We start from the raw sequence: 13,430 nt of genomic DNA, 5'->3' as shown, positions 1-13,430 counted from the left end.
TTAGAAACAATAAAAAAAGAAGTTAAGAACTAAAATGTACATCATACACTTGTATATATATTTTTTTTTTTTTACACAGAGGTAAAAAGGCTTATAAAAATCAATACAACAGGGTTTTTAACTTTTAGTATAGAGATACAATAATGATGAGGCTTCAGGCACTTTAATTTGTTAACGTGAGCGATAGCTTGGAAAAAACAACAACAAAAAAAAAAACCCCAACTTTCCACAACAGAAAGAAAAAATAATAATAATAATTGGTTAATGTTTTGTTACCACAGATACAAAAATAAAATCTGAATAATTTCTCTCAAATGATTGATGTCAGTATTGCAAAGCTGACTGGGAGAACGCTACACACTGTTCAGCAGCAGTGTGGAAATTAAGGAGAAATATTTACAAAAAACCACCCATTTCTATCCTTGTGCCCTGACACCACTGCCTTCACAAACCAAACAACACACGCAGCAAAGTCAACAAGTATTACAAAAACCCAAGAGAAGAGGGAGGAAGGACGAGGGGAAGAAAAAAATAAAATTAAAAAAATAAAAAAGATATTTTTTTTATTTTTTTTTTAAAAAAACCTTTTTATTTCTAGACATACAGAAAGGCTTGGAGTATGTCTACTTTACTTAAATAAATAGGGGCACTTCAAGACCGGACAAAAAGCTGTAAGATCTTTTTGTAGTGTTGTGCTTTATAGAGAGAAGATCTTACAGATGTTTGTTTACATGAAACAACTTTGAGAACAGAAATAAAAGGAAAAGGTTGTTCCATTGATTTTTTTTTTTCCTCGAGGTTGACTTGATGTTTACTAGACACCATTGCGAGATTTGTCAACTGCTATTAGGCACAAAATATTTATATTTCATTCAGCAAACCCAGACACATCACCCAGAGTGTAACACTCCATCCCTTTTCCACTATCATTCATTTATTTTTATTTATTTTTTTTCCCCCAACTGAAAAAATCCCCAGCAACTGCTACGAGTTAAGCCTACCAAACTTTAGTGTATAAGCACATTGCATACTTAATACATGGTTGTCTAAAAAGCTGTGATTAACTCTCAGAGGAACCGCTGGGACATTCCACCAAGAAAGAATGGCAAGTGTTCCTTTTATATTTATTTGGCAAATTAATTAAAAAAAAAAAAAAAAAAGAATTAAAAAAAAAAAAAAATTCCTCTCTTTTAAGACTGATGTCAATGTGCAATAGAGGGAGGGAAAGGACATGCGGCCACTGGCAATTTACTGCAGAAAGAAATTATGGCAGGAACAGCAGTGCCAGCTTTGACAAGCCAATCCCTAGCTGCCTCAAAGTATTCAGATTGTACTATGCTAGTTAGAGCTTACTGCGCTAAATCAGGTTTTTTTTTTTTTTTAATAAAAATTATTTGGCTATTCCTTGTAATATATTAGAAAAATACTCTTTTTCCAAGCTAATTACAAGCCTTGTACACAAGACATGACATTTAAAAAAAAAAAAAAAAAAAATTAAAAAAATTAAAGTAATCTTAATCCTGCTGTATGCACTTTATGCATCCACTTGATAAATCTGGGTGGTGAACTGGGGAGGGAAAAGCCAGGGAGACGCTTCGGTCTGGCTCCTGCAAAGACTCACACGCTTAATCCTACACACAGGGTCACAGAAACGCTGGCTGCACGCGCAATACGTCGGGACACGTGTAAGCGTCTGGAGGACTGGGACCGCAGGTCGGGAAATGGAAGCGGTGGTTAACACCCTGGCTGTTCGTCTTAAATACCTGTTTAGACTGCTAAACGTAGTTTCTACCGTGGACGCGTATGTTCTCATGCTCATGTATCAGACAGAAAACAAACAAACAAATACAATTTTCCATATAATCCACCACTTAATGCAGCATTTCCCCAGAACTGCCATAATAGTGCTTTTGACGTTGCATTGTTAGTAAAATTCTTTGCATAACAACTATTTTCCTCATCTGGAACCTTAGTGTTTTATTCACAGATCATTACATGGCTGGCTAATGAAGAAGTTCCCTTTCTTTTGGGCAGAACTCTGAAAACACAGTTTTATTTTTCCAATGTTATTTAAGGAAAAAAAAAGAAAACCCTAAAATTTAAGTTTCCCTTTCAAGTAGTGGTCTGAAATGATTACAGGTAAGGAGAACTACCAGATTCTCAATGGTTATGTGACTATGGTAACTGAGCCTTGCCTTCTGTTCACAGAGCTTTACGAACAGAGAAATAATTTAAGATGTTTGCTGAAGGAAATGATGATGGACTCTAGAAGAGAAACTGCAGCTTTGATGGCTATTTTGGCTTGGAAAACAGAACAAAAAACCCCAGAGAAAACCAGTGACAGAAATACTGTGTTGTGGTACAAGTTTGTTACTAGCACACCTTCTATACACACACAATAACTTGATGGCAAGTTAAAATATCTTCCAAGTGATATTTCATTCACTACACCACCCTGTTTCTAGAAATGCCAAAGCTTGCTAACGCACTGATGGTACCACACAAGCAGAGGCAAGACGGACACAACCTGGAGATGTTCTACAATCCACCACCGTGTAAAGCAGTTCTTTTCTCAAACTCATTTTAACTGGGGAAAAAAAAAAACCAAACAAAAAAACAAAAACAAAACAAAAACATGTACAAGACAGTCTGTTTTGATTACAGATTAATAATACAAAAGTCTATGCTGTAGGTTAGTTAGTTAGAACACTTGATGAGCAAATCAATGCAGTGTGAGCCCCAGACGACCGAATGTAAAGTGATCCGAACTGGTGGTGTTTGGATGCTGTTGGGCACAGTGGCTGCATCAAAATGAGTGATCTCAATGCTCCAAAACCAAAGTGTTCCTTGAACTACAGGAAAAACGTCACAATTCGAATGCATCTGTAGTCATCCAGCAGCTTTGTGTTTTCCACCACAGCACCTGCACATGACCCCACAGTGGTAACAAGCCCGAAGCGGCAAGTAACAGCACATACATGGAGCAATGAAAGACAAGGCGATAAGGGCCATCCACCGGAGGCAAAACATTTCATCACTGGTGTCACACGAGCAAGGATCTGTATAGTCTCCTTCTGGATCGGACATACAGTGATAGAGCATAGTGTCTGCGCACCACATACAGCTCACTCGATGGATGCAAGTCTTGACGCGGTCTGGAGCATCCTGGCATTGACCCCGTTTGTTCTCCTCGTGGTTGAACATGTCCCTGCAGTACACGCACCGTGACCTCTCACCATCTTCCTTCCGCCTGGGCTTGAATTTGACAGGTTGAGTCTTTATCACAGCACCCTTGATATCTTCACCCAGGTCAAAGTCCGAATTGTCTACGTAAGGATAAGTGTATTCGTGTTTTGAGGCCTCGCTTTTGGCAAAACGTACGTAGGAGTCCATGTCATCAGGATCAAAGTTCTTTCCTCGTGCTGGGGCATGGCGATAGTCCTCATAACCAGTCATCCAAATCTTTTCCCGAGGATTGATGCGCACTATCTCCTCATCGTCATCTGGAAAGTTGACGTGCCGGTAGGATCGCGGTACTGACTGTGGAAGTAGGGATGGAGATGAAGAGGGAGAAAAGAGAAATGAGCTCACTTTGCTATCAGCAATCGCTGTCTCCTCGCTTAGTGAAAAGCCAGTATTTAACAATTTTGTCTTTCTTTCTTCATACGCCCTTCGCTGTGACCCATCACAGAATTTCAGCATTTGATTCAAGAATGAGTACAGCTGTCAGACCTACAATGGTCTGGTACAACGTGACACATTAAATCACAGTGTAAACCCTTTTTTTTTTTTTTTAATTTTTCTTTTTTTTTTTTTTTTAATAATTGGAAGCCACTTAAAGCTAACTGAGAAGGAAAGCGGGAAAAAGGAAGGGAGGGTCCTTCAGGGATGTGGGGGGAGAAAAATCAAACACCAGTCTTAGCTATGGCAGACCCAGGCCTTTAGGTGGCAACACTGGAAAGAAACCTTACTTGTTCTAGATGGTAATGGTCAGAGCTATAATGGTCGTGAAGGTGTCCACGAGTGCAAATTCTTCGATGTTCGCAGGATGCAGGAGAGGCCAGAGTTCGCACAGGCTGTTCCCTTTTTTGAGAGGAGTTAGAGGAGCTATCTGTAGCATTCTGTTTTAAATGGAAAGGGAGGAAAAAAATTGTCATATATTCAGCTGTTACTGCATACGGTATTAAAAGAGATGTTTGGCCACTCACTGGCTTTGCGCACACCTGCAATACTAGCAACACCTGACAGCAGGCAACTTCATAAAGTTTCACATAAAATACTTGAAAGAGTCAGATCCGTTGCCAGGCCATAAAAGCTGTCGCCACACACATGGAAAAATAATGTGCCACAGCCTACCCGTGACATATTCACCAACACCGCTCGTATTCCCTTGGCATGCTGCTTGTTACACCCCGCCACTGCGGGGTGACGAGTGGTCACACTAGAAGCTACCTCTGAAAAGCAAAGTTAAACTTTGTCAAATGATGCAACTGTCCAAGTCCTGCGGGCAGACTCAGACACTGCATCTGTGTGCCCAGGCTGTACCCCGCTAGCCACCCAGGCTACAAAAACACCGGCAATTTCGTTAACCTGCAGGCATCCCACTGAGCCAAAAACTCCTTTCCACGTTCTCTAAACACTCACCGAATTCCAGTTCATCACAGGCTACTTGAATAATCAGCTTTCCTTTAAAAACTTTAAGGTTTGGTTTTTTTCTTGTTTTGTCACTAATCTCTAATGTGCAATGAATGTTACTTGTGTTTTCATACATACCTGGCTCACGGTGAGCGCTTTCTTTAGGTTAATTAGTTACATCATTACACAATGATGATCATTCAACAGGGAAATATCACACGATAACATGCCGTTGCCAATACCCTCAGCTTCTTTATACACATATTTCTCCTCCTGGAGAAATACATAGTGGGGTACCAGCCTCAGCCATCGTCTCTCCATAGCCCTTCCTTGGTTAAACAGTTTCCTACAATATCTAAACATTCAGGATTTTGCTCATTAATTCTTTTGATAGATTGGTTGGGCTTTTTCATATTACTATGAATATCAGAGGTCAGCTGTTAAATGCAGTAACAGATCAGGAAAAGGAGCCTCCACGCGTAACGATCAGAAAAGCTGTAACATCACATGTGCCTGAAATATTGCTGCTTTGAACTAGAAAAAATCTCCATCCCCCTCCAACTAACAAGCTGTGCTGCAGCTCCGATGAGTCCAGGGGAAAGGTTTCCTTTTGTCACAACAGTTAGCTAGAGACACAACTTCAAGAGTGGAGAAAAGTTGTATTGGTTGTGGGAGAAGACTGGTTTTACCTGAAAAACCTTCTCACCTCGTCAAGAATGCACTCTCTAAATATTATTTTCCAATGAATCGTACTAGACATGTCTCTCACTCCAAGAATACAAGAACGTTCATTGTGGATATTTGTTTGTTCTGAAAACAACGCTCTGCAAGACTGCATCCAAAGGTGAGCACACCTTAAAGCATTACAACACAAAAGAGATGTCCATCCTCTTTAACCGGTATAGCACTTAAAAAGCACTGAACTCCCAACTTACTTGGTTGAAAGCAAATATACAGACCTGTTTGCAGTGTGATGTACAGCCAGGCTGGGTTATCCAAGAGGTACAACAAGCAGGATGAGTTTTGAATGACTGACCCACCCATTAGGAACAGATTTTTAATGCATGTGTTGTTTTCTTTTTTTTTTTTTTTAAACAAGTACCTAGAAGCAGAACAACCCTTAAGATACCTCAGAAATGTAACTGCTCTAATATTCAGGCTCTTTTTAAAAAGTGGTTTCAACAGCCCAGTTTTCATAATTTATTAGACAAAGGCACTTCAAATCTGGGGTTTAAACCCCTCAAAGCTAATTCTTGTGCCTGGAACTTTAGATCCTACAATATCTAGCATGTCTTGGGGACGTTTCAAAAGAAAATGAGCAGTTTCTATAAGCAAGTACTTCATAATAACATCAAGCTTCAAACATATTTGGAAAACCTGAGAAGAGTCAGGAGTACTTGGAGTCCTGTGTCCAGTTCTGGGCCCTCCAGTTCAAGAAAGACCAGGAACTACTGGAGAGGGTCCAGTGGATGGTGATGAAGATGATAAGGGGACTGGAGCATCTCTCTGCTGAGGAGAGGCTGAGACACCTGGGTCTGTTCAGCCTGGAGAGGAGCAGACTGAGAGGGGATCTCATCAATATCTAAAGGGTGGGTGTTGAGAGAATGGGGCCAGACTTTTCTCAGTGGTGCCCAGTGGTAGGACAAGGAGCAGCGGGCACAAACTGGAGCACAGGAAGTTCCAGCTGAAGATGAGGAGAAACTTCTTTACTGCGAGGGTGCCAGAACCCTGGGACAGGCTGCCCAGGGAGGGTGTGGAGTCTCCTTCTCTGGAGAGATTCCAAACCCACCTGGACACCATCTTGTGCAACCTGCTCTGGATGGACATGCTTTGGCAGGGGGGTTGGATGAGATGATCTCCAGAGGTCTCTTCCAACCCCCTCCAGTCTGGGATTTGCTTACAACACCACGACTACCTTTTTTGCAGTGCTGTGTGTGGTGCAGACCCAGATGCTGAGCTATAATTTAAGCTTCTCAGAACAACAACAGAAAAGCACACACCCCATAGTCCAGGCAGCCTCAGCCTGCAGCATGCTCTCAAAGTTAAACTTTGACTGGCACGAACCAAAAAGGAGGCAGAGCCTTAACACGGTGTTGTGTCAGCCAGCAGGACCCTTCACCTTCCTGGAACTATGTCTGAGCCTGGTTGGGACAAGCCTTTCATGGATACGCTCTGGAAAACATCGTGGGTGCTCGTGGTCAAAATAATGAAGCCTGGGAAAATTACCCAAGTGGAGGAGGTTGCACATACTGGCCTGGAACCCCCTCATCCTCCTAGATGAAAATAAAAATCCCAAACTGGATATAACTGCTAGATAATCCCAACGGGGCAGCTGGGAGCTATAACCAGCCCTCCAAGCAGCGTGCCACTTGCTGCCTCTCATGGAAGGCAGTATTTCTGCAACAGGCAATTGGAAAAGAGGTTGAAGTGATTATTATCTTGCCTGATTCTTATCTTCCCTTCCTTTCCTCCACACCTTATTCTCCTTCAGAGCTGGCAGGGCAACCGAGCCTCTCCTCCACATGTGTTGACATGGCTACAAAACCTGTTTGCAGCATACCACAGAGGCTGCAGCTCTGGCCCCCGCTTTCACCTGATTAAAAATTGCTGCATTTCCACGTTCAATGTCCTCAGATTAGAGCGGCATTTTGCCAACACAAACACTTACTCTAAGTGCCCAGAAAGGGAGAAAGCAAACTATCCGAGTCTAGGTCTCTGCTCACTCGTCTGTAAAAAAAGTTCATGCTGCCTCTTGGTTGGTGACACTAAAGGTTGACAAACGCAGGGTTACCTTGCTGACCATCGGCTGGGATAAGCACTGTTGCTTTCCAACAAAGTCCCTCATCAAAGCTTCAAACCTGTGCAGGAGAAGAGAGAACGTTCTCGACACACTGGAATGAATGGTTTGAAGACTGAGGAAAAAAAAAATGCTAGAAAATACCCCCTTTCCAAGCAGGTCACCAACAAGCCCCACATGCTCCTCACTGGATGAGCACACTCAATCAATGATCTGAAGAGAGAGGTGAACAAGATGACATGGTTTTCTGATGAATCTTTAGTTATTCATAGAATCATAAAATGGTTGGGGTTGGAATGGACCTTAAAGCTCATCCAGTTCCAACCCCCCTGCCAGCAGCAGGGACACCTTCCACTAGACCAGGTTGCTCAAAGCCTCATCCAACCCTTGAACACTTTCAGGGAGGAGGCATCTACTTCTCTGAGCAACTCCTCAAGGGAGTACTGTGTCCAGCTCTGGAGTCCTCAGCACAAGAAATACAGGGATCTGCTGGAGCAGGTCCAGAGGAGGCCACAAAAATGATCAGAGGGCTGGAACAGCTCTGCTGTGAGGACAGGCTGAGAGAGTTGGGGCTGTTCAGCCTGGAGAAGAGAAGGCTCCAGAGACCTTATTGTGGCCTTTCAATACTTGAAGGTGACTTATAAGTAAGATGGGGACAAACTTTTTAGCAGGGACTTTAGAGCTTTAGAGATAGGACAAGGGGTGACAGTTTTAAACTAAATTATGGTAGATTTAGACTAGAAATAAGGAAGAAATTTTTTACGCTGAGGGTGGTGAAACCCTGGCCCAGGTTGCCCAGAGAGGTGGTAGAAGCCCCATCCCTGGAAACATTCAAGGTCAGGTTGGACGGGGCTGTGAGCCACCTGATGTGGTTGAAGATGTCCCTGCTCACTGCAGGGGGTTGGACTAGATGGCCTTGAAAGGTCCCTTCCAACTCAAACCATTCTGTGATTAAAAATGAAAGCTGACCCTTCCAATTTGCTTCAGAATCTCACAATGCTGAGAGACTGGATGTTAAAAAAAAATAAATAAATTACCCCTAAAGTGCAAAGTGACAGAAACACCTTGGTCTGATGTAGAATGATGCACTCTGAGCCAGCTATTGCTGCTTAAGAAAGAGATCTTGGGGTTAAAAGAGACAGTCCTGTGACAGTGTCAGCTTGGTGGCTCAGCAACAGACTAAAAAAGAAAAAGCAGCAGCAATAAAGATGATCACCAAGGCACTGCATGTATCTGCTATGCTTCCCCAATCCATCTGTGGTTCTGCTTTTCCCTGTGTCAATAAGGGTATTTCCACCATGGTAAACTCACAGAGTCATGGTCAGGACAATCAAGGACATGGGGATGGCTTCTCAAAACCAGCTAACTAAAAAGCCTGGGTCTCTCCAGCCTGGAAAAGAGATGATGGAAGGGACCATGATGATGGGAAGAGAAGAAGTCTACTGAGTCGTGAGTCCTATGGGAATTTGAGTAGGAAGAGATCATTCTTCTGATATCCTTCAGAGGAGATCATGAGGCAATCGCTGGAACAAGCTCAGGTAAGGTTCAAACAGAAGGAGGTACTTCTGACATAGCCCATAGTTAAAATGTGCTTCAAGAAGACATAGGGAAACCCTGAGAAGAAAAGAAGTGACTGAGGATCAAAGGCATGATGATGCTCAGGCCCTCCAAAGCATACTGTTCTCTCAGTACCACTCTCCTGGGACTGAACCCAGACTTGGTGACTGGTGAAAATCAGGCACGTTCTCAAAGAAAAGGCACTCTCATCTTCAGCCAAGTGCCACTACGAATAAATGATGGTGATACTTTGTCAGAACAACTTCTGACAACTTTGAGAGAACAACTTCTGTCCCCTGCAACAAGACTGGGCTGGGATTTTCTACCACCAGCATAGCAGTGAAGATTTTGGGGAGGATGGTGGAAGGGGGAGATGCGAGATGTTTGTTGCAGGTCACCCAAATACAACACACTCACCTAGAGAATACATCTAGAACGGACGTGGTCTCCAGAGCCAGGCTGTTTCACCGATGGAAAAACATGTTCCAAACCATTGAGCCACCAGTCTGTCAGAGAAACACTGTCTTCCTCTAAAGCCTGTTGAAACCAGTCCAGCTGAAGTATTTGTTTTTGAGGGGAAACTACTGAAAACATGCCCAGTAGCCACATAAGAGAAATGAACCCAAAACTAAAGTGGTTGGAACGGGGAGTCCGGTAAGAAACTCTGTTTCAACATGCCCTCAAATGCTCAATTAGAGAAATTTGTGCTGCACGTACTAGAGCTCTGTGATTGCTATGGCAGTCACAAAGTCTTGTGGTTTCGGTGCTCGGATAACAAAATCATTAATCATGACCAGAAGAATAATTTTATAAAACCTGTGCAATGCATTTCCTTTTGCAAGCGAGCTGTACATATCTGAGCAAGCACACGTACTGCATGCTTGAGAAACAACACTGGCCTTCTACGTGCAAATAATTGCACTGTGATCATTTTAAAAAAATAAAAAAAAGTGTCCCTGTTTCCCCCTCAGTCTTTCAGAAGTGACTCATTAAATTAAAAAACCCTAGTCATTAGTAAAGAAGATTATGTTAATCATTTACTGCAGTTTACTTCTCATTGAAATGGATTTGTTACACAAGAACGGCCGGCTAATCAGGTGCCTAAGTAATATCCTGAGATAAGCATCTACCATAAAAACCAATGAGAAAAAGCAGCCTTCTCCTGTTCCTGAACTGGACTGATCACCTTGCCTCTAATAGCCTTACAGAACACATTCACCCTGTGTGATGCAACACCCAAGGCTGACTACAAGAAAGGAGAAAGATTCATCTCAAAATTATGAAGCAATACAATCTGCTTGTCCGAAATCGCTTGCCAGAGGGAAATGATTGGGGCACGGCCACTTGTAACTTCCAGAAGTGCTCTCAGCCAGCTCAAGCTTTTGAAAGTTTGCTGTCAAAAATAAATTGTGGGACAAGCGAGATGTTTGGTTTTTATTTCCCTCTAGGATTTTAATGGATACATGAGAGGGAAAGGACAAGGGGGAACAGAAGTATCATGATGTTGAACAAGTAGTTTTGCAAATAATGGTCTAAAAGGAATAAAAAAACCTGTGCCAGCCTGGCCTTTACAAAGCACAAGCCCTCTACAAGCCAACCTGCTCTCTCTTGCCACACTTCGCTTTGCTCATCTCCCACCGCCACGCAAGCCCGCTCCCCGCATCACCTGTATATGAGGGGCACTGTTGACAGCAGCATGGAAATGCAAAACTTGGTAGCACCTCAAGGTCTCTCTGCACCAAGGCAGCCTTCTGCAACTGCCAAACCTCCTCGCAGCAGCTCCTGTGCTCACTTTGGGAAGCCTGGACACGTTGAAGAGGAGCCCGCTGCCATCTCATTATCTGAAAAGACATCCTTGCTGTTCCCAGGACAAGAAACCCAGCTCCCTCACCAATTCACAGCTTGAGGATGAACCTGGAAAAATGACAGCCAGCAAACTAAGTCCTTCCCCCAGCCACAGCCTGACCACCTCTGGTCAAGACCCAGGCAACAGACGAGCTCCCCACAGCCAGTCGGAGCCCTTTGTTTGGGTGCTCTGCCCAGGTGCAATCCCTTGGGAGCCCCAGCACAAGCCAGTTCTTCTTTGCTCGGCCCTTTTCATTCAGTGGAATAAAGGAAAACACAGCTGCGCTATCAATACGGAAAGAAGAAATGATAAAGTCGGCAAAACAGTCCAACGAGCGAGTAACACTGAGCTGAGTGCCAAGCTGAAGTTTATCTGCAGAGCCTCCCCTGTTTATGAACTTCACAAAGAGGAAGTCTGAGAGTTATTTCGGACGCATGGCAAAGAAACTTCCACCTTTCTGAAGAAATTAAGATAAAATATAGTCTCCCAGAACTCCCTCAGCTTCATCTTGCCAGAACAAGTCCTTTTTTTCCCCTCTAGCTTTATTTTTTTTAAAGCCTAAAGAGATCTTTGAATTTTACAGAGAGGGGAACAGCAAAAATCCTGATTTTTGTCTCAAAACACCTTTTTCTCTCTATTCAAGGAAATCAGAAAAGGAAACAGCTGACATTTTCCATCCACCTCTAAGTGTGACCCATATACTGAGGACAGCCCACTTCAAAGGGGGCTCAGATTATCTAAGTATTAAGAAAAAGGTTCAGTGTGAAAAAATCTTTTTAACATTTGAGACTCCTGTTCCCTGAGCACAAACTTTTAATTTGTCATGGCAAGATGAAACCATGGAAGAAAATGATTTTGTCGAATTTCTGTTTGTTTCCTATCACTGAAGACAAGACAAAAATTGTATTGAAGAAAATAACTTCCATACGCTTTCGAAACATTCTGACACTCTCATCCAAGGATGACCACTGGAGCTGAATCTAGTTTTACTCTCTAGCAGAGGGTCTGAAGAAAAAGCTTCATGTTAGACCATATTCCAGTACAAACTGGCTGTACAACCATTACAATAAGCACGGATTCAGATTTTTCTAAAACCAGAACAGGACTAGAATTTCTCAAATGTTTGGACTGTTTCCTAGTCGCCACTTACACAAATACCAAGATAAAATGCAGAAAGCCAGCTAGCTTTACTGCTACCTTTTTTATTTGTAAGTGTTGTGGTTATAGCTTTTAGTGCCAGAAAGATGCTGGTGGCTGCGCTGTCTTAAGTCAGCAAAACTTAAGGATCATGTAGAAGGATTCAGTGCACAAGATCATCTCCATTAAGCTAATGCTAAACCCGACTCTGGCATCATCGCTCAGTTCCGCGTGGACCACAGACGTGGCTTAACAGATCACTCTGAGGAGTAAAAAGAATCTACGAGAATCAGACACGGTTCAAAGACATGGCAAACATTCAGATATGGGAAGGGGGAAACCTCAGTGAGATTTTTCCTGTTTCATTACTTGCCAGTGATATAAGGAGTCAGGCACGTCTCTGCAAATGCAGGCGTTTGAACAGATACAAAGAGAAATGCCTGCAGAAGTCAGAGGAGGACTCAGGTAAGACAGTACCCCATTTTGCTCAGGCTCAGCTCAGGATTAGAGACTGTGAGTGGGTCCACACCACATTCCTTTCCCATATGATACATCCTTCTCTGGAGCGTGTCCATAGAAGAGCAACGGAGCTGGGGAAGGGTCTGGAGCACAAGTGTGATGAGTTCCCAGCTGAGGGAACTGGGGGTGTTGAGCCTGGAGAAAAGGAGGCTGAGGGGAGACCTTCTGGCTCTGTCCAACTCCCTGAAAGGAGGGTGGAGAGAGGTGGGGGTGGGTCTGTTCAACCAAGGGCCAAGGGACAGGACAAGAGGAAAAGGCCTCAAGATTGGATCTGAGGTAACATTTGTTCACTGAAAGGGTTCTCGGGCATTGGAAGGGGTTGCCCAGGGCAGTGGTGGAGTCCCCATCCCTGGAGGGATTGAAGAATCGTGTAGACATAGTGCTGAGGGACATGGGTTAGTCGAGGACTTGTCAGTGTTGAGTTCATTATTGGACTCTATGAGCTTAAAGGGCTTTTCCAATCAAGGCCATTCTGGGGTTCTGTGATACCCCTTGCCTTGCCCTTAACTGCACCACTGGGCTACAGCACTGCCCCAATGGAAGGAGAAGTCTGTGCATCAGGTACTCACAAGGGAAAACCAGAATGTTTTAAGGGGGGAAAAAACCCACCAAACCACAAGCCCCAGCTCCTGGGGCTGCTCCCCAGGCAGCACAGCAATCCCATGGTACAGTGGTGAGAGTGGGACGGCTCTGCCCACGCACGAGGAGCTCGTGTCCTCCTCAATCTGTAGAGCCTCTCCTTACCAGGACTCCTACATTTCCTTCTTAATTCCTGTAACTGCTCCTTGCTGTGGCCTGATTGGATTTCTCCATGCTGAGATGAGCTACATTGCTTCAGCGAGATCTTTTTACCTAAACCTGAGAGCTGTTAAAACCAACCAACTGCTTAAAACCATCCAGGGACAGAGGCAGGCTTTTCCTTTTCCTAAGGGGCTCTGT

General features: G+C 43.5%; 1 protein-coding gene across 1 annotated transcript; it reads right to left on the bottom strand.

Moving 5' to 3' along the window:
• Window positions 1-1,444: 1,444 nt before the first annotated feature.
• On the bottom strand, window positions 1,445-4,121 carry SPRED2 (sprouty related EVH1 domain containing 2; the record flags this gene model as incomplete). The annotated part of the gene is made up of 2 exons (XM_029086209.1): window positions 1,445-3,540; window positions 3,972-4,121. Coding segments are annotated over 2 exons (801 nt in total), but the record flags the coding sequence as incomplete, so codon positions are not given.
• Between the last annotated feature and the right edge of the window lie 9,309 nt (window positions 4,122-13,430).

The sequence above is a fragment of the Antrostomus carolinensis genome, unplaced genomic scaffold (assembly GCF_000700745.2).
Source record: "Antrostomus carolinensis isolate BGI_N321 unplaced genomic scaffold, ASM70074v2 scaffold1278, whole genome shotgun sequence".
Classification (NCBI taxonomy): Eukaryota; Metazoa; Chordata; class Aves; order Caprimulgiformes; family Caprimulgidae; genus Antrostomus; species Antrostomus carolinensis.
Note: the sequence above shows the minus strand (reverse complement) of the source record. Positions and strands in the feature narration are given on the sequence as shown.